The sequence below is a fragment of the Dendrobates tinctorius genome, unplaced genomic scaffold, assembly GCF_039654945.1.
Source record: "Dendrobates tinctorius isolate UK_male_01 unplaced genomic scaffold, ASM3965494v1 ptg000240l, whole genome shotgun sequence".
NCBI lineage: Eukaryota > Metazoa > Chordata > Amphibia > Anura > Dendrobatidae > Dendrobates > Dendrobates tinctorius.
The window spans coordinates 9,548,952-9,576,407 of record NW_027361907.1 but is presented as its reverse complement, the minus strand read 5'-3'; the positions used below and the strand labels follow the sequence as shown (position 1 = coordinate 9,576,407).

General features: G+C 44.7%; 1 protein-coding gene across 1 annotated transcript in view; it reads left to right on the top strand.

Moving 5' to 3' along the window:
* Positions 1-27,456, top strand: part of PCID2 (PCI domain containing 2) — a 51,405-nt gene that overhangs the window by 17,371 nt on the left and 6,578 nt on the right. Inside the window, exons 5-11 of the mRNA XM_073556862.1 lie at positions 11,679-11,733; positions 18,490-18,593; positions 19,725-19,800; positions 20,438-20,579; positions 20,984-21,084; positions 22,224-22,297; positions 26,235-26,360. Coding sequence (XP_073412963.1) covers positions 11,679-11,733; positions 18,490-18,593; positions 19,725-19,800; positions 20,438-20,579; positions 20,984-21,084; positions 22,224-22,297; positions 26,235-26,360 — 678 coding nt within the window. The remainder of the gene's footprint in view (positions 1-11,678; positions 11,734-18,489; positions 18,594-19,724; positions 19,801-20,437; positions 20,580-20,983; positions 21,085-22,223; positions 22,298-26,234; positions 26,361-27,456) is intronic.

The window sequence follows — 27,456 nt, the reverse complement described above, 5'->3', positions numbered from 1 at the left end:
TGGTGGATTCTGTCCCTATTGACAACAGATATGTATATAGAGAAGAGATGAGACCCTGGGGGCCCTGTGATTTAAGGATCCCTATCAACGGTAGAGATGAAATAGCATTATCTGTACCTATACATCTCATATGTGATTGAAATGCTGATCTTAGCTGTAAATAACGAAAGAACTGAGACCTCGAGATACTGCGATTAATTTGTAATTGTTCAAAAGAGATCAAAGTTCCACGGTCATACAGATCGCCTATCATAGAGACACTATATTGAGCCCAAAACTCGGCAGATGGATGTTCAAGTAACGCCGGAAGGTAACCATTATTCCATAGGGGCATCTCAGCTACAATATCCTCAAATCCAACCACCCTCTTGATCTGTTTCTTTACCGCCAGATCGCAAATTTGACTTTAACCATCTCCTGTAGCAGATATATATTAAGGTGCAAATCAAGTTTACTGTCTTTAGAAATATGGACACCCAGGTATTTAAAACTGGTTACAATGGGTAGCAAGGTGAGAGTCTCAAGTCGTGGCATCGGAGCATGGGAAAGAGGCATCAGAGCAGATTTCCCCCAATTTATATATAGGCCAGAAAATTTACCAAATTTATTTATAATAGTGATCACTCTTGTCAGGGTTTCCTCCGCTTTGTCCATAAATATCACCATGTCGTCAGCATATAGGCCCATGGTGTCTGTCCGACCTGCTATTTCTATACCAGCAACATTAGGGGAAGATCTTATACGAATTGCAAGAGCAAAAAGGGCCGGGGAAAGGGGACACCCCTGACGAGTTCCCCTATGCAGTGAAAATGGCTCAGATATGGAATTATTTACAATGACCCGAGCCTTAGGCTTCATGTACAAAATACTGACCCATTTTTTAAATCTATCACCGAATCCATACCTCTGCAAACATGCACGGAGAAAAGGCCATTCAAGAGAGTCAAAGGCCTTGGCCGCATCCAGTGATGCCAATGCCCATTCATTGTCCTGCACCAGGGAGCTATATTGGACCACTGACTGGACTCATCTAATATTAATGAAGGTGCTCTTACCAGGCATAAAGCCAGTTTGGTCAGAGTGTACAAGATCTAATATGACTGAATTCAACCTCTTGGCCAAAATTTTTACCAATGATATGGGCCGATAAGATCCACAATCCTAAAGGGTCTTTCCCCTCCTTTTTAAGAACTATTATATTGGCCTCACAGAAGGATTCCGGCATGCATCCCCCCTCCCAAATCCCCTGAAACACCGTCAACAAAAGAGGCACCATTATCTCCTGGTATTTCCTATACAGTTCAACAGGGAATCCATCCGGTCCAGGGGCCTTCCCAGAGGCCATATCCTTTATGGCATCCTCTACCTCCTCCAGAGTAAATTCAGCATCCATAAAGGCCTGTTGGGAAGGACTCAGCGTAGGAAACTCTATATCTGACAAGTAATTTAGACACCCCGGGCCGTCCATATCAGTTTTAGAATTATACAATGAACTATAATAATCAGAAAAACATTTCAGAATTTCCTCCGTTGAAGAAACCAGAGTACCATCCAAGTTGCGAATCTGTAGAATTGTGTTAGTTGTATTATGCTGTCGCACCAAATAAGCCAAGAATTTACTAGCCGGATTCCCCATTTCAAAATAAGATTGTCTAGTAAAAAATAGTTTACGTTTAGTTTTAGTATCAATATATTGAGTATGTAACCTTTGAGCAGTCAACCACTCTACCCTATTGCTATTCGTTTGATCAGATATATAGGCTGCCTCCAAATTTTTCAGACGTCGCTCCATCTCGTCATCCTCCTCCGATGTCACCCGTTTAATATAAGAGATCGTAGAGGATAAACAACCCCTAAGAGTGTCCCAAAATATATTAACATTTCGAGGTTCAGGGTGGGACGAGACGAAGCAACGTAACTGATCTATCGTTCTATCAGGCGATTTTATCAACTTCAGCCAAAAGGGGTTCAACTTCCATGTTATCCTGTTGGTCGATGGGCCAAATTTAAGAACAACCGGACTATGGTCTGAAATCCCCCTAGTGCCATGTTCAATATTGTCAACGCATATCGCTAGGCTGCTGGATCCAAAAATGTAGTCTATACGAGATAGGGAGCGTTTAGTGGAGGAATGGCAAGTATACTCCCTTGTCTCAGGATGGTGCATTCTCCATAGATCTAGCCACCCGCTGCCCGCCATGAATTGTGACAGCTGGGATGTAACCGGGGGGGATGTCCCGTTCCGCACCCCATCACCCAGTCTCAACTTATCTAGATGATTATTCATCACCAAATTAAAATCTCCCATACAAATAACGTGAGCATCTGGGTAATTCAGGGCTCGATCGTCAATATTGAAATTGTTCAACGCTTGTTCCCGAGTTTCTTTACACCGGCTGAGGAAGATTAATGAGGACATATAGTTCTCGATACAGTGTAATGCAGGTCCCATATAGTACATAGAGTATAATGCACTGACCATGGCCCTTGATAGAGTATAATGCAGCCCTCCTCATAAAGTATACTGCAGCCCCTCTCACACACAGTATAATGCAGCCCCACACGCACACACAGTATTCTTTTTTTTTAAATTTGTTTATTAAACCATAGACCGTGTATACAATATACAAACCGACAATGATGAAAATACCATATAACACGTATATGTTCCACAAAGCATTAATGTCGAACAATGTATGTATACCAGTTGCCTGCAGAATAAAACATATTGTCAATTACCTCACATTAGTCTGTGTTATTATTCAAATAGTAAAGCCTGTCAAACCTCTAAACTATTACTACTACTACAACATAACTATTTGCAGCCTGTGTCCACATAATCAGCTCCGTATCATGCGATATCTCCGTCCTACAACGTGAGATGAGAGGAATTCCACCTCTCCCATATCTTCTCTAATTTACCTGGGCACCCCCTATTTTGATACAGTGTATGGTATAATCAAATTCACCAATTCAATCCAGGCCCTAAGGGAGGGATCCGAACCCCCCCCATCCTCCGTAATGCCAGTACCTTCCTCGCCATGAACAATGTCTCCCGCAAGAAAATCCCCGTATAATGTCCCCATGTCTCATCATCCCACACTCCAAACAGACACACCAATGGCTCAAGGGGAATAGGAATTTGTGTCAGGGAGGTTAGCAATGATGTCACCTTTTCCAATAATGTGCTATAATTGGACATTGCCAAATCATGTGAATAAAATCTGCATCTGATGTATGACATCTCACACACTCCGAAGATTAGAAACGGCCCATCTTAAAAAGTCGAGTCGGAGTCAAATATGATTGGTTTATAATGTAAAGTTGTATCATTCTGTTGTTAATTGACGGAGACACCTTAGTTGGTGACTCCATGATTTCCTCCCACTCCTCTCCCCGTGTGTCAGGGATGAGCCTTTCCCACTTCCCCACTAACCAGGCATATGGCAGATTCCGTCCCCACCGATAGCATGTGTGTATACAGAGAGGAGACGAGACCCTGGGGACCCTGTGATTTAAGAATGCCTATCGGGGGTAGAGACGAAATAGCATTATTCATACCGACATATCTCATGTACGATTGTAAGGCCGATCTCAATTGCAAATATCGGAAGAATTGTGACCTCATTGCACTTAGCCTGTAATTGTTCAAAAGATAATAGTGTACCGGAGTCATACGCATCTCCTATCGTAGAAACACTGTACTGAGACCAGAATTCGGCAGGCGGGTGGACAAGCAGCGTCGGAAAATAACTATTGTTCCATAAGGGCATTTCAGCTATGATATCTCTAAATCCATCCACCCTCTTAATCTGCCTCCACACTAATCTTGCCAGACGAAGCATGGGTAACAAACGTGGGACATTTACCTTCTCCAATTCCAAAAACCCCAGTGGGCAATCAGCACGCGCGGCATGAAGCAGATGGCTCTCAGAGTTAGGGAGATGATTTCCGGGCATCCACTTATTTATAGCTCTGGCCTGTCCCGCCAAATAATACAGATAAAAGTCTGGCAGTGCTACCCCCCCCCCTTCTTTTGGCCTCTGCAAGGAGGACAGCCTAAGCCTTGGCCTGGCCTTACCCCATACAAAAGACGTAATCTGGGAGCTCAAATTGGCAAAAAAGGACCTAGGCACCACCACAGCACTATGTTGGAGAAAATAGCTGATCTTGGGGAGTACTATCATTTTAATTAAGTTAATGCGTCCAGCTACAGACAACGGGAGTTTGCTCCAGACCACAAATTTGACTTTAACCATCTCTAGTAATGGATATATATTAAGTTGCAGATCAAGCGTGCTGGATTGAGAAATATGAACACCCAGATATTTAAAATGTGGTACAATAGGCAGCAAGGAGAGAGTCTCAAGTCGCCGCATCGGGGTATGAGAGAGAGGCATCAGAGCAGACTTCTCCCAATTTATATACAGGCCGGAATATTTACTGAATTTGTTTATAGTAGCAATCACCCCCGCCAGCGTCTCCTCCGCCCCATCCATAAATATTACCATGTCATCAGCATATAGGCCTATGGTATCCACCCGATCTGCTATCTCTATACCCATAATGTTAGGGGAAGTTCTCATGCGAATTGCCAGAGCCTCTATTGCAAGAGCAAAGAGGGCTGGGGAAAGGGGACACCCCTGACGAGTCCCCCTGTGCAGAGAAAAGGACTCAGATATGGAACCATTTACAATGACACGGGCCTTAGGTTTCATGTACAACGTATTAACCCATTTTAGGAATCTATCCCCAAAGCCATATTTCTGCAAGCATGCGTGGAGGAAGGGCCACTCAAGGGAATCGAAGGCCTTAGCCGCATCCAGCGATGCCAATGCCCACCTATTGTCCGGTACCAGGGAGCTGTATTGCACCACAGATTGAACCCGTCTAATATTAATGGAAGTGCTTTTGCCGGGCATAAAGCCAGTCTGGTCAGGGTGTATGAGTTCCAAAATAATTGAGTTCAGCCTAGTAGCCAAGATTTTCGTAAAAATTTTATAATCCACATTTACTAACGATATGGGGCGATAAGATCCACAGTCTAGAGGGTCCTTCCCCTCTTTCTTAAGCACTATTATATTAGCTTCATAAAAGGTCTGCAGCATGACACCCCCCCCCTCCCCCAAACCCCCCGGAACACCGATAACAAAAGTGGCACCAAAATCTCCCGGTATTTCCTGTACAGCTCGATAGGAAACCCATCCGGCCCAGGGGCTTTCCCAGAGGCCATATCCCTCATGGCATCTTCTATCTCTTCCAAAGTGAATTCAGCGTCCATAAAGGCTCGCTGAGAAGTACTCAATGTGGGAAACGTTATATCTGATAGATAGTCTAGACATCCCTGGCTGTCAATGTCGCTTTTTGAGCTGTATAGTGAACTATAATAATCATGGAAACATCCCATTATTTCTTTGGTTGAGGACACCAATGTACCGTCTAGACTGCGGATCTGTAATATTGTGTTAGTTGTATTGTGCTGCCACACCAAATAGGCCAAAAATTTACTAGATTGGTTCCCTAATTCAAAATAGGACTGGCGAGTGAAGAATAATTTTCGTTTGGACTTAGAGTCTATATGTTGAGTATATAATCTTTGGGCAGTCAACCACTCCACTCTATTACCACTAGTTTGATCAGATATGTAAGCTGCCTCAGAATCTTTCAATCGTTGCTCTATTTCGTCATCCTCCCCCGACGTCACCCGTTTGATGTAGGAGATCGTGGAAGATAGGCAACCCCTCAAGTACGCCTTAAGGGTGTCCCAAAATAAATTAACATTCTGGGGTTTGGGGTGGGAGGACACGAAATCTTGTAATTGGTCAATTGTTCTATCAGGTGACTTAACCAATTTCAACCAGAAAGGGTTTAATTTCCATGTCATCCTACTACCTGGTGGGCCATATTTGAGTTTAAGAATGATTGGGCTATGATCTGAAATCCCTCTACTTCCATGCTCAATACTATCCACCCACATTGCTAGACCACTAGATCCAAAAATGTAATCTATGCGGGATAAGGAACGCTTAGTGGATGAATGACAAGTATATTCTCTTATCTCTGGGTGGCGCGTTCTCCATAGGTCCAACCATCCACTACTTTCTATAAATTGTGATAATTGGGACACAGCCGCTGCCGGGGTCCCACCTTGTGTCCCATCATCTAGTCTCAATCTGTCAAGGCGATTATTCATAACCAAATTAAAGTCCTCCATACAGATGACATTTGCATCTGGGTAATTCAGAGCAAAACTCGACGCTTTTTGGAGAATTGATGTACCCGCTGGAGGGGGATTATAAACAAACAAAATAACATATTTCCTAGAGTTGATCAGTGCATACACAAATATGAAGCGCCCTTCAGAGTCCCTCCGTGCCTCCTGAACCTCCCATCTAATGTCCCTATGTATTAGTAATGAGACCCCCCTGGAGTAACTGGTGTGAAATGCATGTATAGACCACTGAACCCATGGTTTTTGTACACTCCGAACTGTATCTCTAGTCAAGTGCGTCTCGACCAGAGCGACAATGTGAGGGTGATAGTGCATGATTTGTGAAAATACTTTAACCTTTTTCCGGGGGGTTTTGATACCCCTCACATTCCATGTCATGCATATTAATTCAGAACCCATCCTCACCTATCTGGACATGTTGTGTATCGTCGCCCAAGTAGAACTCAGAGACATCACACAAATAGCAGGACTTCCATTGGCTGCAGCTTCTACCTAAGTAACATTTAAAGCTAAAACTAAAGCTTTTGAAAAAAAGAAAGCAAGATATAAACCTAGTAACATAGGAGCAAAGTCCCGCGCTCCCATTAGAAAATAAACAAGGGGATACCATCACTGATCGCAGTGTCTGGTATTGTAGATATCTGGGTGCTCGTCAGAAGAGCTCCGATTAAGCCTGCAATTAAGGGATCCAGACGAAAATATACACACTAGGATTCCTTCGCAGGGGATCCTCTATGGGACCGCAGCCACTCGGTAGCCTCCGTCGGATCCGTGAAAGACACGGAGGAACCCCCGTGGACAACCCGAAGCCGAGCCGGATAGATCATAGAGTATACAATGTTCTTTTCCCTGAGCCGCTTCTTGATGTCGATGAATTGTGCACATTGCTTCTGGAGTTCCATGGAGAAATCCGGGAAGATTGAGATCACAGCGTTGTTGAACTTGAGGGGACTCTTTTGTCGTGCAAGGCGTAGAATGGTGTCTCTATCTTTACAATTGAGGAGACGTGCCAGGAAGGGACTAGGTGGAGCTCCCGGAGGCAAGGGTTTGGTGGGAACCCTATGGGCTCTCTCAACCGCGAACACCGAGGAGAATTCATCTCCCAGAGAGGCCTTAAGCCAGCCCTCTAGGAATTGCTCAGGGTGCTGACCTTCAGAGCGTTCAGGCAGACCGATGACATGGATGTTATTCCGGCGCATTCTGTTTTCTAGGTCGTCTGCCTTTTGCCTCCAGGCGTTCATAGACCCCGCTACCTTGGTTAACTTAGCCTCCATAGGCGTAATGGTGTCTTCCACCTGGGACACTCTCGTCTCTACCTCCGTGATGCGCCCCCTCATGGCCTGCATATCCTGACGGAGTCTCCCCACCTCAGTATAGACATCCTCTATTTTCTCTGTCAGGGATGTCCTAGTGAGGGAGATAGCCTGCATCAGCTGCTCAGATGCCTGTTTAAGGGTCATTTCTTCTCGCTCAGCCTCCTCTCCACCCTCTGAGGGACGATTTTTACGCAGATTGTGAGGGGGCATTCCGCAGAGAACGTGCACTCTCAGAAGGGTCGGGTCTGACTAATTCCTTGAATTTTTCTGCTGCCGTCGAACCTTTAAATCGATTCATGGTTAAAAGCAGTGAAATACGTCAGTAGAGCTGAGATTGTACAGTCCAGAAATCCTCCCGTTTTAATTATATATACAGCAGGTGTTAGGTTTATTTATTATTATAGCTCGGGAGCTGAGTCTGTGCAGACAGAAGATCACTAAGGCTCCTATGGCAGGGGGAAGGGGAGGGGAATCCACCCTCAGAGACAGCAGCGATGGGAGGGGGAGCAGGTTCCCCTATAATAATGGCGCCAGCAGGTCAGCGAGTCAGTACAGAAGATGGAATAATGCAGGGCCCGTCTTTCAGGGCACTCACCGCATACCCCTCAGTTCCTCCAGGATACAGGTCACTGTCCCTGCGACACTGCAGCGTTAGAAGCTGGACGCCACGCTCCCTCTGATAGAGCGCGCGTCCAAGATGGCTGCCGCTCCCCGCGGGCCCCGCCGTCCACCCCGATCTCTCAAGCTTCTTCTGCTCACCGGAGCCGTTCTGCGCCTCTTCTCGAAGCCCCCGGGGGGGTCCCAACACCAGCGGGCACCCAGTGCTGCCGGATCCAAAGCAATATGCAGGAGGTATGCTCAGGATATATGGAGGATAAGCAGGAGCCCTCGCAGTGCGCGTCCTTTCCTCACCACCGCATAGCCACGCCCCCCCCACACACAGTATAATGCTGCCCCCTACACACACAGTATAGTGCAGCCCCCACACACACAATATATTGCTGCCCCCTCACAATATAGTGCAGACCCCATACACAGTATGATGAACCCCCCCATACACAGTGTAATGCAGCCCACTATATAGTATAATGCAGCCCCATACACACTATAGTGCAGCCCCCCACACAGAATAGTTCATCCCCAATACACAGTATAATGTAGCACCCCCACACACAGTATTATGCAGCCCCCATACACAGTATAATGCAGCCACCCATACACACATACAGTATAGTGCAGCCCCCCACACAGTATAATGCAGTCACCATGTACAGTATTATGCAGCCCCCCACACACATAGAATGCAGGCCCCCCACTCAAAGTATAATGCAGCCCTCCCACTCGCAGTATAATGTAGCCCCCCACTCACAGTATAATGCAGCCCCCACACACACATAGTATAATGCAGCCTCCACAAACCTCATAGTATAATGCAGCGCACACATGCACATATAAACACACACACACAGTACACATATACAATACTCACCTCTCCTCCTTGTTCCCCTTGCTGCTCCGATCTCTGCTCCGGTCTCATCAGCTCCACTGCTGGCACAGTGTAGCATATGTTGAAGTGACGTCATCGTGCACCCACTCAGTCAGAAGCAGAGGGGGAGTGATGGGAGAGGGTGCGTCAAGTGACGTGCTCTCCTCCATCACTGCTTTCAACTGTATCGGCATCTATGATGCCTGTAAGTTGAATGCGTGAAGAGGGGGACTGCGCTGGGCCCCTCTTACGTCACTAAATAGACAGTCGCACTCATAAATGAGTTGGTCTTATTGAAGAATCTTTGTAATTTTTGTAATTTTTATTTTTTATTTTGCAATTCAACAAATAGTGTAACACCGCAATAAATCCCAGAAGTGTACTCTATATGGTTACGTTTCGACCTAACCATAGGTCTTTTTCAAACATTACTCAAATAGAAGTTTCAGAGTGGGAGATAAGAATATTATTTTCAGAGTCCCTGTTAGGGGCTGGTGGCTTGTGGGAATCAGGGAAATGTGGTGACCCTGCAGGATTTTAGTCCAGGATAGCATAGTGTGTTTCTAATGGTATTGTTTGAGATTGTGATCTCCGCTCTCTTCAGGTCATAGACCAGTTCCTCCCGTATAGTTCTGGGCTGATTCCTGATCTTTCTCAAAATCATCCTTACCCCACTTGTCTGAGATTTTGCTTGGAACCCTATACAGACGAAGATTGACAGTCATTCTTTGTTTCTATTTTCTAATAATTGTTCCAACAGTTGTTGCCTTCTCAACAAGCTGCTTGCCTATTGTCCTGTAGCCCATCCAGTCTACAATTTTGTCCCTTGCGTCCTTAGACAGCTCTTTGGTCTTGGCCATGGTGGGGAGGTTGGACTGTGATTAAGTGTGTGGACAGGTGTCTTTTATACAGGTAACATGTTCAAACAAGTGCAATTAATACAGATAATGAGTGCTCAGTAGGAGGACTTCTTATAGAAAAACTAACAGGTCTGAGAGCTAGAATTCTTGCTGGTTGGTAGGTGATCAAATACCTATTTCATGCAATAAAATGCAATTTAATTATTTAAAAATTATACAATGTGATTTTCAGTTTTTTTTATTTTTAGATTCTGTCTTTCACAGTTTTTTTTTTTTTAATTCGTTTATTGAACTTCAGGACATAAAAAAATGCACAACATACAATTGGCCTATGGTAATAAACATTTTCCACAGAGCATACATGTTTCCGTCCATTATAAAATATACAGCCAAGAAATTGCACACTATTTTTTTTAACAAAAAACAAGGTAGCATTGTATATAACCTTCCCAGTATGCGCAAAGGATAGTTGCCCATATATCATAAAACATGTATATGGAACAAATCTCATAAGCCTTTAACATATTATTTGGATAGGGAAATCTAATCAGAAATTCCTAAAGTAAACTACGACTACCACTACATCAACCTATATCTACTATTTCTCATATGTGATGTCTCAACCCTGCAGGGTAAGATGAGAGGAGTTCCACCTCCCCCAAATCTTTTCAAACTTACCCGGGCATCCCCTATTTTGGTATAACGTGCGCTCATATGGAACAATCGAATTCACCAAGTCAATCCAAATTCTAAGGGAGGGGGACAAAGTTCCCATCCACCGTAATGCCAGTACCTTCCGTGCCATAAATAACGTCTCACGCAGGAAGACCTCATTATATCGATCCCAGATCTCCTCCTGTCTTTCACAGTTGAAGTGTACTTAAGATAAAAATGACAGACCTCTTCATTCTTTGTAGGTGAGAAAGCTTCCAAAAATCGGCAGTGTATCAAATGCTTATTTTTCCCACTGTATACCGTATTTTTCGGATTATAAGACACTCTTTTTTTTTTTTTTTTCCCCCAAATCTTGGGGGGAAATGGGGGTGCGTCTTATAATTCGAATATAACTTACCGGCCACGGTGGAGTAGGGTCCCAGGGTCGCTGCTGGAGGAGGCAAGAGTGGCGCGTTGCAGGCTTAGATGAGGGGGTATTTGGAGGTGCAACACTGCGCATATTCGTTGGTGCGGGGGCTCCGCCGACATTTTGTGAAAGCCCGAAGCCCCCGCACTTCCATGGTTTACATTGCGGTAGAATATGGCTGCCGGGGGCAGCACATGCACAGATCGAGATCTCGGCACCAAGATCTCAGCGCCAAGATCTCCATCTGCTCATGCGCCGCCCCCGGTGGCCATTTTCCTGGAGTCCACCGCAATGTAAACCATGGAAGTGCGGGGGCTCTGGGCTTTAACAAAATGTCGCTGGAGCCCCCGCACCACCGAACACCCGCAGCGTCGCACATCCGAACACCCCTTTCTCCCAATCAGGGGTCTGCAGCATCACCCGACTCCTGCCTCCGCCAGCAGCGACCCTGGGACCCCGCTTCACCACAGCCACCACACCTGGTAAGCAATAAGATGCATGGATTGTAAGAAGCACCACCATTTTATTAAAAAAAAGGTGTTTTTTTTACTATTTTTCTCCTCAAAATTTGGGGTGCGTTTTATAATCCGCTGTGTCTTCTAAACCACAAAATACATATATATAATTACATCTATAGATAGAGGATGAATACTGTATATGTGAAGAGTGTATATTTTATTTATGCTCATTTCTCTTTCTACAGGGCATTACCCATTATGTATGCTATTACACTTGATTTAAGAAACTTTGCCAACTGCGTAAGTAAAAAAAAAAAAAAACCTACAGATTTTTTAATGCATGTTTTTTACACTAATATTGGTATTAAAAGGGATATCACCATTATTTATGGCATTTTTTTACACTTTCTATCGAATGATTATAAAGTTATTTGTTTTATTATACAGATGGTCCCACCTATAGAATTAGTAATATTACCTGTTTCCTGGCTCTCTAGATGTGCAGGAACTCTTTATGCTCCCATCACACTGCTCTCTGCTATAGCAATATAATCTTCCATCTTGACTGACTTTCTTCAATTGCAGTAAAAAGTTGGGGTGAGTGTATTCAGTAATTTTACGGCTGTGTGCAGCTACTAGAAGACAGATGAAAGCGGAAGTGCAGCAAATCTGTCGGGATAGTCACACACAGCAGTGAATTACCGTAAGTTCCTGTCGGCTCTGTATCTGATCCCCAGCTTTTTACCGCATTACTAGTGAGCTGGCGGGATGGAGGATTATACTTTTACTCCTGATAGCAGCGATAGTGACAGGAGAATAAGGATTTACAGCCTATGCTTGGTCGTCAAAGTTGCAGTTACATACAGAGAACAAGGAGAGAGAGGCAATATTACTAATTCTATAGGGCGCCATCCTTATAATAAAACACAACTATCGATATGACCATAGATAATTTTAATAAATGTAATTTGAAAATTAATTATATAATGGTGACACAACCCCTGTAATTAGAGAATGTAGTCTATACATACATGAGCAGCTAGTGACATTGCTTCATGAGTTCACCAGTTGACATAATAAGCCCGATGACCTTGGTGGAAAATTTGTGGATGAAATACCGCATTTTTCGGACTATAAGAAGCACCCCACGTTTACACAGCAGAAAATAGGAAATACATTTTTCCCTATTATAATTTCCCTGGTGGTGTAAAGTGGAGAGGTCATTATCACTAATTTTAATGTATTAGGGTAGAATAGTGAGTTAATAAATCTATTTTTTGTGTCTCTCTGCAGTGTTAAACACACAACACAGCTGTTACATACATTTAGACACACAGCTCTGCTGCATGCACATGTAGACAAACACAACTCTGCTACATGCACATATACATACACACAGATGTGCTGCATTCACAATCACATATACCGTATGTACTCGTGCTGAAAAACTCAGCTTATACACATTTTTTTGTGCTGAAAATGCCCCCCTCGGCTTATACACTAGTCATTGTCCCAGAAAACCAGCGGGGGAGGGGGAGCAGCGGGTGGCAGGAGCCGGCGGCTGCGGCTAAAGCCTGTGCCTGCTGCTAAAGAGAAATGAATATTCACTGCACTGGCAATGAATATTCATTTCTCTTATAGTGCGCACAGCTACAGCAGCAACCACCGGCCTCCAGCAGCGGCTAGGCGATCACGCTCATTAAGGTAATGAATATTCACCTCTCTCCACCCCCCATAGGCGTGGAGAGAGGCGCGCAGGGAAGGTAAGTAGGATGCTTTTTTATGCTTTTCTCATAGGGGCCACGCATATAACGATAGGGATGAAGAGCCATGCAGACAAGGATGGGAATAAGGAGCCATGCAGACAAGGATGGGAATAAGGAGCCAGGCAGACAAGGATGTGAATAAGGAACCATGCAGACAAGGATGGGAATAAGGAGCCATGCAGACAAGGATGGGGATAAGGAGCCATGCAGACAAGGATGTGAATAAGGAACCATGCAGGCAAGGATGGGAATAAGGAGCCATGCAGACAAGGATGGGAATAAGGAGCCATGCAGACAAGGATGGGAATAAGGAGCCAGGCAGACAAGGATGTGAATAAGGAGCCATGCAGACAAGGATGGGAATAAGGAGGCATGCAGACAAGGATGGGAATAAGGAGGCATGCAGACAAGGATGGGAATAAGGAGGCATGCAGACAAGGATGGGAATAAGGAGGCATGCAGACAAGGATGGGAATAAGGAGGCACGCAGACAAGGATGGGAATAAGGAGCCACGCAGACAAGGATGGGAATAAGGAGCCACGCAGACAAGGATGGGGATAAGGAGCCACGCAGACAAGGATGGGAATAAGGAGCCACGCAGACAAGGATGGGACTAAGGAGCCACGCAGACAAGGATGGGACTAAGGAGCCACGCAGACAAGGATGGGACTAAGGAGCCACGCAGACAAGGATGGGACTAAGGAGCCACGCAGACAAGGATGGGACTAAGGAGCCACGCAGACAAGGATGGGACTAAGGAGCCACGCAGACAAGGATGGGACTAAGGAGCCACGCAGACAAGGATGGGACTAAGGAGCCACGCAGACAAGGATGGGACTAAGGAGCCACGCAGACAAGGATGGGACTAAGGAGCCACGCAGACAAGGATACGGATGAGGGGACAATACATACCCGGCTTATACTCGAGTCAATACATTTTCCCAGTTTTTTGTGGCAAAATTAGGTGCCTCGGCTTATTCCCGGGTTGGCTTATACACGAGTATATACGGTACATATAGCTCTGCTGTATGCACATATGCATAAACACACAGATTTGCTGCATGCTTGAATAGACATGCACATCTCTGCTGCATGAACATATAGACATGCATAACTCTGCTATATGCCCATGTAGACATATACAGCTCTGATACATGCCCATAGGCATACACAACTTTGCTACATGCCCATGATCAGTCATATGACCTGAAAGGTCCAGGAATTAATCGAGCAGAAGGTCCTGCAGCTGCTCAGCTCATGCAGCCTCCATTCAGTCCCGATAGTTTCCAGTCCTGCTCTGCAGCGATCACATAGATCAGTGTCAGTCAGTGTCTGTAATCATAAAGGATGCAGTGTCAGCGTTCTCCAGCACAGGAAGCTTCCTCCGGACTATAAGATGCAAACATTTTTTAACAAGAGTTTTTCTTGTTAAAAAATGTGTCTTATAGTCCAAAAAATACGGTACACATCTTTTAGTAGAACCCTGGAACTTTAATGTCTCAGATAAACAGTATATGGCATATACTGTGCATTTCATAAATGTCTAATATGAGAATACACTATACCAGTGATGGCGAATCTTTTTAGAGACCAAGTGCCCAAACTGCAATCCAAAACCCACTTATTTATCACAAAGTGCCAACATGGTAAATTACCCGAATACTGAGGTTTTAGATTATAAAAACAACTTGTAAATTAGCGCGCTAGAGAGTCTATAGAAAAGAGCTTGTAAGCGCTGCACTCCAAGCCTAAGGGTACTGTTACACGTAGCGACGCACCAACGATTCCGACAACTATGCGATCTGGCTAAGATCGTTTGTGCATCGCTAGTAAGCAGTCATACAGGCCGATCTTCATAACGACACATCAGCGATCAGCGATGTCACCAACGACCACGTCGATCATTGGTACCGTGTCACACACTGTCTATGATAGCGATTCAGACTTTGAATAGGCGTCCTTCAGCGCTATCTATATGAGTTCGGAGTCGCCAACAAGGTCGCTTGTCGTTGATAAGGGGCGTCAAACACAGCGATGCATGCTGGTCAGCGTGACGCCAGCGATCAAAAAATGTTCCTGAACGTTCGCTCACGATCAGCGACATCGCAGCAGGGAGCCGGTCGTTTCCGCGTGTCACACTTAGCGAGATCGCTAGCGATGCCGCTGTTACGTCACAAAATCGTTGTCGCTTCAGCGATATCGCTAGCGATCTTGCCTTGTGTAACGGGGGCTTAAGATACTAGCCACCGAATGCAGTGGAGGTCTGTTCTTGAGAATGGAGAGGATTTTTAATTAAATGTAAAATTGCAAAGTTGTTTGTTTTTACAACCTCTTTGTAATTCTAACCCTTTATCATGATGAGGACAAACCCTTTAAGCCAGGGATGTCAACCTTGATATTTATAAAAAAAAAGTCTACAATTGAGGAAGTTTTTCCTTATTATATAAAACAATAAATGTTTGGAATTCTAGTGGAATAATATAAAATGTTATGGAAGAGCAATAAAAAGCATATGGCCCATTGGCTAATTTAAATATGTAATAAAAACCTTGAATACAACAGATAATAAAGTATGATACAAACAAAAGTGCTCCCACACACTGTATGATACCAACACTGAACCCCCCTCTCTCAATTCCCCCAACAAAGAATGGTGACCCCATCACAGTATGATTCTTCAACTTTAATCCCCACACAGCTCTTCATACAGTATAATGGGCACAAAAAAATCCTCCATACAGTACCATGGATCCACATAGTCCTCCATACAGTACCATGGTTCCCACATAGTCCTGCATAAAGTGTAATGGGCCCCACATAGTTCTTTATTGCTCCATACAGTATCACAGGGCCCTGTATTTACTTCCATACAGTAATGGATCCATACTGTATAATGACCCCACATAATGCTGAATACTGTATAATGGCCCCACATGTTGCTCCATACTGTATAATGGCCCCACATAATGCTGCATACTGTATAATGGCCACATGTAGTGCTCCATACTGTATAACGGCCACATGTAGTGCTCCATACTGTATAATGACCCAACACAATGCTTCATACAGTATAATGGTCTCATATAAAAAAAAATCTACTCACCTCTGTCCATTCCAAGGCTGATCTGGTCTGTTCATATATCACAGTCCTACATGTGGGCACGCGCGCCATCTCCTCAGCACTAGCGCCACCGCCACTCTCCTCAACCCACGCACCATCCACCTCATTACTGGCGCCGCCCCCCTCACCTTCTTCATCACGCGAGCAGACTGATGGGAGGGCGTGCAGCATAATGGGAGTGCGCTCATGCAGAGAAGAGTAGCCGCAGCACTAGTGATGAGGTAGGTGGCAAGCGGGCTGAGGAGAGTTTTGTCGGGCCTAGTCCTGAGGAGATAGTGCGCGTGCCTAAAGGGAGGGCTCTACGTGCCCCCTCTGGCATGCATGCCATATGTTCGCCACCGCTGCACTATAACATTTTTAACCCTTTACAATTATATTGTACTTTAAGGAGGACCTGTCTCCAGATGAAAAGTAGCCAGTTTTGCTCTCATTTCATTCTCTCTGCTCCATAGTGTTTTTTGTCTTTATAAATCCACCATTTGGTTCCAGATATATGAGCACTTATGTGTCATGCATAGTGTGGCAAGACTATGTGCAACACAAGGGGATGATGGGAAGGAAGCCCAATGTTAGGGAAAGGGGGAGTAGAGACATCTACAGTGGTTACCGAAAGTATTCAGACTGCTTTTAAATTTTTCACTCTTTGTTTCATTGCAGCCATTTGGTAAATTCAAAAAAGTTCATTTTTTTCTCATTAATGTACACTCTGCACCCCATTTTGACTGAAAAAAAACAGAAATGTAGAAATTTTTGCAAATTTATTAAAAAAAGAAAACTGAAATATCACATGGTCATAAGTATTTAGACCCTTTGCTCAGACACTCATATTTGTCACGTGCTGTCCATTTCCTTGTGATCCTCCTTGAGATGGTTCTGCTCCTCCATTGGAGTCCAGCTAAGTTTAATTAAATTGATAGGACTTGATTTGTAAAGGCACACACCTGTCTATGTAAGACCTCACAGCTCACAGTGCATGTCAGACCAAATGAGAATCATGAGGTCAAAGAAACTGGCCAAGGAGCTCAGAGACAGAATTGTAGAAAGGCACAGATCTGGCCAAGGTTACAAAATAGTTTCTGCAGTACTCAAGGTTCCTAAGAGCACAGTGGCCTCCATAATCATTAAATGGAAAAAGTTTGAGACCACCAGAAGTCTTCCTAGAACTGGCAATCCAGCCAAACTGAGCAATTGTGGGAGAAGAGCCTTGGTGAGAGAGGTAAAGAAGAACCCCAAGATCATTGTGGCTGAGCTCCACAGATGCAGTAGGGAGATGGCACAAAGTTCCACAAAGTCAACTATCACTGCAGCCCTCCACCAGTCGGGCCTTTATGGCAGACTGGCCCGACGGAAACCTCAGTGCCAGACATATGAAAGCCCGCATAGAGTTTGCTAAAAAAAACACATGAAGGACTCCCAGACTATGAGAAATAAGATTCTCTGGTCTGGTTAGACAAATATAGAACTTTTTTGTGATAATTCTAAGCGGTATATGTGGAGAAAACCAGGAACTGCTCATCACCTGCCCAATGCAATCCCAACAGTGAAACATGGTGGTGGCAGCATCATGCTATGGGGGTGTTTACAGCCGAGCAATTTAAAGACACTCCCCCAGTCAATCATGTGAGCCACGTCCCCTTCGTGAAGACCATAAAAATCAGTGCTAAATAAAAAGGCCCATATCCCTGGATCCATATCTTGGATTTTAAAAAATTGAAATACAACATTCTCGGGGGAGCAGTGTAAATGAAATAAGGACAAAACCTGGCTTTTTTTGTTCTTGTGGCTGACTTTCTTTGAAATCATACCATTTCTACTCCACTTCACTGTGCACCAGTTTCTCACTGTTTTCAATATCTTTTTTTTTTTTTGCTTTCATTTAATGAGGAACATCTGTGTTTACTTCCTGAAGATGAAAATCAGTTTTGGTCACGTCCTACTGTACACCTAATTACAAGGATGAGCTCTGTTGGAGAAGAAGCCAGAACATGGCAAGAACAGGTTCTTATCCACTGGAAATAAACCATAAAGAATCCTATAAAATGACCTACATCTTAAACCTTCCTGAAGAATGATTCCACATATGTGACCGCTTCTCAGTAAACAAGTTTTATTTGCGGATGTTAAAACCCACCTTTAAACTTTTTGAACTTCATATTTTTTTTCTTTAGGCTGACCAACAGCTAGCGAAAAAAGGAAAAGCAAAAATTGGAGATATGCTGGAAAAAGCTGCCGAACTATTGATGAGCTGCTTCAGAGTGTGTGCTAGTGATACGTGAGTATTTCCCATATGGAAGTGACCCTGTACAATTAGTCTAAATTGCTTCCTCCTAGCTTTACAGCTAAGCTATGTATTAGAACATGCAGGAAAACTACTTTATTTAGTCAGACTACCAATCACACTATTTATTATTCATATTGGATACCCACCAGAAGACCACTTTTTAATGCAATTTTAAGTAGTTTTCTTCCATATTTTAATTATACGTTTTGTTTAGTAAGCTGCTTAACCCCTTAGTAAATTGATATTGAGCTATGCCGGTGTCCTCAGAATTAATCTTATTGTTTATTTTACTCGCTTATATAGCCCTCTCTTATTCCAACAGTGCACATGTGGCAGATGATGACTGCAGATGATGACTGTTGTTTAACCATTTAGATGCCATTGTCAATCACTGACAGCTGCATTTAAAGGGAACCTGTCACTTGATTCATGCTGCCCAAGCCACGAGTAGCATGAATCAGAACCTGGCTGCACCATTGCAGACAAGTATAGTTTACTCTGAAACACTCCAGCATAGTTTTGAAGAGATGAATTCAATGCGGTAACCAGCCAGGTTCTCTCACTTCACCCCAGGTGGTTGAATAGGTCTCCCCCTATCTACATACATGAGAAAGACTGGTCGGTCAACTGGAGCAGAATAGGGGGTGGGGATACGGCCTGGGATCGCATTGAACTAATTTCATCTCTCCATGTAGTTCCAATAAAATGAACTTTTCTGTAACCTCACCCCCACTACAGATTAGAAGCTTTCTACCTCTGCACAGTGTACATAGAAAGCTGCCAATCAGTGGTGTAACACGGTGGAGTTATACAGATCTCAATATTCTAAGTACTGCTAGACCTGCAGCCAGAAAAAAACAGTGATTGTATTAAAAAGACAGCAAGCAACTCACAAAGTGATACATTACTGGAATCAGGCTCTAAAATCCTACATCATGCTGCTCCCAGACTACAAAGTAGAAACCTGCTTATATATTCCCTTTAATTGTTTCAAACCGCTTAACTATACAATAGAAACCAAATGACCAATTCCCAGTTCCTGCCTCCCATCACAAGAGTGTTCTTTTACTTTGTTTGCTTAGTTTTCTTTGTGATTGTATGCTGTTTTGCTTTTCACAACAGCCGTGCAGCTTTTGAGGACTCCAAAAAGTGGGGAATGTTGTTTCTGGTCAATCAACTTTTCAAAATTTATTTCAAGGTAAGTTTCTAGTAGTTTTTCCTTTTTTTTTTCTTTTTTTTCTAAAGAACTTTCCCTGGATTATTTAGTTTAAACTGATTACCTCCTTCGTTTGGTCTTGCCCCACTGATTCTGGAACAGGTTTTCTTTTTCTTCTGTGCCCCTGTATTCCAAAGTTGTGTCCTCCCAGAAATAACGATGCAAATTTTCCCTTCAACCAACTGGGCATATACCATAGAGTTCTGCGGGTGTGACTGTGTTCTGATAGGCCAGCAGCAGAGTTGAAAATGTAAACCCCCACAGAGAAGTTCTGTGTTAAACACCCAGTTGGTTGAAGGGACAATTTGCACTTTTATTTCTGGGTTGCATAACTTTGGAATGGAGGGGAACAGAAGAAAAAGAAAAAACTGTTCCAGAATCAGTGGCATCACCAATTGGAGGGCATACTCTGTGTAAATAAAAAAAAAATCAGTGAAATTTCATCGTCAAAGGCCTTTTCCCCACTTATAACCATTTATTGACAGGAAATTGGTGGAGTCTCAGATACAATAAGAATTTGTTTTTTCTTACTGACCCATTTCTTATAGGGAATTTTTAAAGTGTCCTACTGAAGGGTTCGGTGTGTGCTACATGACTTCATATTAATTTTCTATTTCAGATCAGTAAACTCCATTTATGCAAGCCCTTGATCAGAGCAATTGAAAGTTCTAACTTCAAAGAAGACTATACCCTTTCACAAAAGGTCACTTATAGATACTATGTGGGTCAGAAAGCCATGTTTGACAGCGAGTTCAAAAAAGGTAAGTCTTGTAGTAGTGATCATCCAGCACTAATGTTTATCTTGTACTCAGAGTGAAAAGGGTATTGTACAGCACTGGGCACGTTTCTGGACTTTTACAGTAATGGCCTATAATAATGCCTGTTGGTGGGGTTGCCAGGGCAGTGGATGCGGCTGTGTACGACACATCCAACCCCTATTAAATCAATGCCTAGTGTGGCACCTCCATCAGTCAAAATATCAATGACCTATCCCAAGGGTAGACCATCACTGTTAAGGTCTCAGATAACCTCTTTAAGAAGGGGTCCGTTGTGTATCTAGTAATCTAGTCTGTTAGACTGGAGCCAGACTAGCCCTTCTATCTTCTGTTGGCTTATAAACTAAATAATGATATTAAACTTTCATTTACTATATTTGTCCCGACAGCTGAGGAATACCTGTCATTTGCCTTTAGGCATTGTCTCCGCTCCTGCCAGAAAAATAAAAGGATGATTCTCATATACCTGCTGCCTGTAAAGATGCTCCTGGTGAGTGTCCGGGGTCCTTAGCGGCTACTATAGCACATTAGCGTTTGTGAGCGATTTATCTTGTGTGGGATCTAAAGCCTCTTTCAGGTGATTCACATTTCATTTTAGTTCCAAAAGTCTACATCTAACAAAGTCATTTTTTACCTCGTGCTTTGTGGGCCTTTATACTCATGTAACCTAGTCTTATTGCCAGTTTTCCTGCTGGAGAACTGGCCCCTGCTGAGTACACAGCACAACAGATCAGGCCCCCATTAAAATCCCTGGTCCTTTGCCTTGTCACAAGTTCACGGTTCTCTACTCTCTGGAATGGCCATGAAAGCTCCACTCCCGTCTCATACGAAAATGTATGGATGATCTGAAGATTTACCTAGCGCCCTCCTTTTTATTATGCTACTGATCGGGTGGACGCATATATTGGAGAAGCACTGCGGCCATTTGGGGGAAGAAGAGGAGCCCTGGAATCGGTGGATAACGAGGAGGCACCAAATCTTCCCATCAATGGTGTTATATGTTTGTCAGACTTTAGAACACCTTTAAAGCAAATACTCCTCTAAATCTAAATATGGATTTATTTCACCAGTATTCACAGTGTCTGTGGTGGCTACTTAATAACTGTGTGTAGTAATGATGGCTTTCACTGTGTTGTAGATTCGAAAGACCCCCATACACTTTAGATGACTGTCGGCTAAACAGGGGTGCAGCCAATCATTCAGCTGGCAGCTCTCGCCCAACTCTCCCATACACAGGAGCTCTCACTCTGCCAGATGCCTCTAATGTCAGGGAGAACAAAGGCATAGACAGTCCGAAGTTGGACATGCTGGAATCTTCTTTCCCCAAACACCATCTGCTGCGGGAGATTCGGGGGTCCTGAGCCCATACATATTAGATTGTTGCCTGAACCCATCTGTATTGGCGAGTGTGCCCAACGTTAATCTAATGTGTATGGGGCTATAAGTCAAGTGGGGTATGAGCTATTCAGACAGAATTTTGCCTTTTCTATTCTGTGTAACCCGAACAGTTTTGGCACTGCTACATCTGTTTGCTTAGTATTTATTCATAATTTGATATGTACTAACTGTATTGTATGCTCTGCATTATCTGAATACACAGTGTGTGACTGCTTTTCCATTAACCTTTAGGGTCACATGCCAACCATTCAGCTTCTGAAAAAATATGACCTGATGCAGTTTGCAGACGTGACAAAGGCTGTCCGGTATGTACATTCTGGTGGACGGTGTGGATCGGGGAATCTTAATAACAGTTTCCAGGTTTCCGTGATTGACGACTTATCTTAAGTATGTGAATTCCCAGCTGTTTTCAGTCTTGACGGCTGGAAGTCAACATTACATGGAGCCGGGACAATATTACTCTGTACACTGTGTTGTGGCTGTTCCCTGATACTGTAGTTCAGCTCCTATTCACTTCAATAAGAGCCATGTCACTTGATAACAGCCACAACACAAAGAACAGAGCGCAGCTGAAACTGAAAACTGCTGATTGCGGTGCTGCTAGGAGTTGGTTCCCAACAGATCTGATATTGATGACCTGTACTATGGATCGATCACTATTTTAACACTGGAAAATCCATTTAAAATTCGGCCACCAGGCTATTAGATTTACAGGTTCAAAAGAGAAGTGGATAAACTGTAGATGTCCGCAGCCTTTACTTATAAATTGCCCTGTCAGTGTCAGCCAGCCTCCTCCTGTGATAGCTTACATACAGTCTAGCACAGAGCACAGTTAGGGTACCGTTACACTTAGTGATGCACCAGCGATCCCGACAACGATATGGATCGCTGGTGCATCGCTAAGTGGTCGCTAGTGAGCTGCCACACAGGCAGATCTCACCAGCAACGTAGCAGGGGTCGGGGGTCGCTACTTACCTGTCAGACGCGGCGATCCTGCGTCCTCCCGCCCGCATCCACGCGCCGCTCATCGGGCCACAGGAAGCCCAGCAGGAAGCGCCCGACGAGAAATGATCCAGGACCTTCTCACACGACCAGCGATAATCAGCGGGGGAGCCGGTCGGAGGTAAGTATCACATGTAGTGATATCGCTAGCAATATCGCTGCTACGTCACAAAATCGGTGACTTTACAGCGATAATGCTAGCGATATCGCAGTGTGTAACGGGGGCTTAAAGGCGCAGCATGACTGTGTGGTGGTGGAGCAAGCAGATAATGACTAATGTGGCTGCTGCTGCTGCTGGAATCTAAGGACATCTTAAAGCCAACAGTATATTTTAAAGTTGCTATACTTTGATTAAAGAGTAGTTAAACTTTTATTTATTTTACTAATCTTGTCCAGCATGGGAAGTTAAGCAACTTTGCAAATCACCTTATTAGGGAATTTGTCTTCATTTCTGTAATGTTATTGCATGTAAGTGGCTTCCAAACCCCTGCTCTTCCCCAGTGTATAGGCCACACTAGCTGCATTGCTATCAGTATATACTTATTTGGCGTACAGATCATGGCAGTGAAAGGGTCAACACCTTTGTCTCCTTAACTCTGAGGATAAGCTGCAGAAGGAGACTGTTTCAATAGCATAACATTTAGAGGTTGAGACAGGTGCTGATCCATTCAATGCTATCATCTATACGCCAAATGAGTACATTCTGATCACAATTCAGCTGAGGTCAGACTAAGGCCTCTTTCACACATCCGGTTTGTGCCATCAGGCACAATCCGGCATGTGTGTAAAAAAAACGGATCTGTTTTTTTTTTTACCGCCGGATGCGTTTTTTTGTCATTGAGAAGCACATGCGCCGGATTGCGCCGAATGTGCTTCCGTTTGTTCCGGTTTTTACCGGATCCAGCTGAATTCCTCTGTCCGGCGGCCGGACAGGACGTGTGCTGTAGCGTTTTTTTGTCTGGTGAAAAAAGCCGGACATGGACGTATGCGGCCCTTCTGGCTCTGCAGGACAATGTTTCTCAATGGCACATTCCGGCCGCCGGATCAGGCTTCTACCTGATCCGGCCACCGCATGCACGGTTTTACCCTGTGCACATGCCCGGATATCCCTCTCTCTCCTTCATACCCCGTTCTCTCTCTCTCTTTTTCATACCCCGTTCTCTCTCTCTTTTTCATACCCCGTTCACCGGCTCGTGGATCCTTTTCTTCCCCGGCGACTCCTTTGCAACATAGCCGAGTCAGGCGCCGTAAGATGCGCCGCATATACTTCCGGTCCCTCCGTTCACGGCTGGATCCAGCACTCCATCTTTTTGCCGCACAGCGCCGGAATGCCACCAACGGACATGTGAAAGTAGCCTAATATATTGGGGAAAGCAAAGGGTTTTGAAGCCACTTACATGTAGCTTTTTTTTTTTTTTTTTTTACACGAATGAAGGCAAGTCCCTAAAGGCCCCGTCACACATAGCGATCTCGCTAGCGAGATCGCTGCTGAGTCACAAGTTTTGTGACACAACAGCGATCTCACCAGCGAGATCGTTGTGTGTGACAGCGATCAGCGACCGGCCCCCCTGCCGGTATCACTGATCGCTGCAAGAAACCTCTGGACATTTCTTTCATCGCTGATCTCCCGCTGGCCAGCACGCATCGCTGCGTGTGACAGGCGGGAGACCAGCGGTCAGCTGGTAACTAACGTACACATCGGGTATCCAAGGGACGCGCGTCCCTTAGATACCTGATGTGTACGTTAGTTACCAGTGCGCTGATGCAGGGAGCTGGTAACGTACACATCGGGTATCTAGGGACGCACGTCCCTTGGATACCCGATTTGTACGTTAGTTGCCAGTTCCCTGCATCTGCGCGCTGGTAACTAACGAACACAGCGACGCCGCGCGCTCGGCGTCGCTGTGCTGATCGCTGGTGAAGCTGTCTGTGTGACAGCTCACCAGCGATCACATAGCGACTTACCAGCGATCCTGATATCGTTGTCGGGATCGCTGGTAAGTCGCTATGTGTGACTCCAGCTTTAAGTGGAATTCATATCTCTGCTTTTCCCCAGTCTCTTTGCCTACCTTTAGTTGCATTGATATCAGAATGTACTCATGTGGAGTACAGATGAAAGCACTTAAAGGTTTAACACCCATTTCTTTCTCGGAGTTCTATACTTATCAGAACAATATCTTGCAGACAAAGCTCTGATAAATTGGAAGCCATACATCTGCTTTTTCCCAGTCTATTTGCCTGTCTTTAGTTGCATTGATATCAGAATATAGTCACTTGGAGTACAGATGATGGCAGTGAAAGGGTCAGCACAAGGCCTCCTCTGAGTGCTATGATTATCAGAACAGTCTCCTGCAGCAGCTTATCCCCAGACAAAGCTGCTGATCATTTCTCTCACTAAAGGGGGTTTTACACATAGCGATATCGCTAGCGATATCGCTATAACGTCACTGATTTTGTGACGTTATAGCGATATCGCTATGTGTGATACTTACCTCCGACCAGCTCCCCCGCTGTCCATCGTGGATCGCTCGAGATCGAGCGGCTCCATTTCTCGTCGTCTGCTTCCTGCTGGGGCTTCCTGCTGTGTGAGACGAGTGACGCTGGACGCGGGCGGGAGGACGTCAGGATCGCTGTGTGTGAAAGGTGAGTATTGTCTGCTGCATCGCTGTGAGATCTTTCTGTGTGAAAGCTCACTAGCGATCATTTAGCGATGCACCAGCGATCCTGACCGGGTCGGATCGCTGGTGCATCGCTAAATGTAAAAGGGCCTTTACTCTGGTGACACCATTGAACCTAATGAGGGAGACAGTCACATCCTCGGTCTGATCTCATTTGCCTTAGTGTCTGCCTTTTTTAAGGCGGATACAAAACTGTGGTTCACTACCTTTGTACTTGCTTAAAAAAGGCGGATACCACCTAAAATATGGTGAGACCAAGCACAAAGTGACTCCGTCCGCCTCGTTAAAGTCAGTAAAGTTTGAGGACATCAGACAGAAGCCACAAGGAAATCGCTGACGTGTGACAAACATGTGGTGTGAACACAGCCTTAATCATTGATGCAACCATTCTGAATAGTCCATACACCCTGTTATATACGTATGTGGCTCCCTTTTCTGCCATCTGGCAGGGTTATTGGGAACGTCATCGCCATTTGCTCAGTACGCTGTATGGAGAATGTTTTCTTTGTAGTGATACATAATACACAAGTCTCCTTCCTCATCTCACTGTTTGTGTTCTCAGTGATGGGAATTTGTTACTGCTGACCGAGGCTTTGACCAAACATGAAACTTTTTTCATCCGTTGTGGCATCTTCCTGATCCTGGAGAAATTGAAGATAATCACACACAGGAATCTTTTTAAGAAAGTGTAAGTTTACTGTGCCACACTGTGTAGGAATATTAGAATCTCAAGACACAGCATCGCAGGGTGATTGGGTCGTAGATATAATTTCCAAAGGGCAATTGGTTGTCTGGAAAGATTTGGGGTAAATGCACACAATGTGTAATACAGTACAAACTACTGTATATACTCGTGTATAAGCTGACCCGTGTATAAGCCGACCCCCTAATTTTGCCACAAAAACTGGTAAAACTTATTTACTCGCGTATAAGCCTAGGGTTAAATGGTGGTCCGAGAAAATGCTCCATAGATAAAACCCCCCATATGCTGCTCCACAAGGGTTAATGCTGGCCCAAGAAGATGCTCCATAAATACCCCCCATATGCTGCTGCACAAGGGTTAATGCTGCCCCATAAATACCCCCCATATGCTGCTGCACAAGGGTTAATGCTGCCCCATAAATACCCCCCATATGCTGCTGCCCCATAAATACCCCCCATATGCTGCTCCACAAGGGTTAATGCTGTCCCATAAGATGCTCCATATATACCCCTTATTTGCTGCTGCTGCTGCAATAAAAAAAAGACATACTCACCTCTCCGTCACTGGGGGCCAGGTGCCGGTGTCCTGAGCCCTTGGCAGTGGCGATATTCACCTGTCCCCGTTCCAAGCCGTGCACCGCTGTGTCTCCCGGATCTCTGCATTGACAGCAGAGGACGCGCACTGACTACGTCATCGCACCCTCTGCCGTCACAGCAGGAGGACCCGGAGACACAACGGTGCATGGCTTGGAACGGGGGCAAGTGAATATCACTTAGCCCCCGTCATACTCACCCCTCCTAGTGAAAGGTCTTCTCTGCAGCGGCAGCCTCTGCTTCTCCCACTGCCGTCTGCTTCCTGCATACAGCTGGTTACATGGTACCGCTCATTAAATATGCGCATATTCATGAGTTTAATGAGCGGTACCACGTGACCGTTGAAAGCAGGAAGCAAACGGCAGAGGGAGACGCAGAGGCTGCAGAGAAGTGCCAGGAGAGGCGAGTATGATCTCTGACACCCCCGCTCGCCCCCCCCCCGGTATATGACTCATGTATAAGCCGAGAGGGGGACTTTCAGCCCCCAA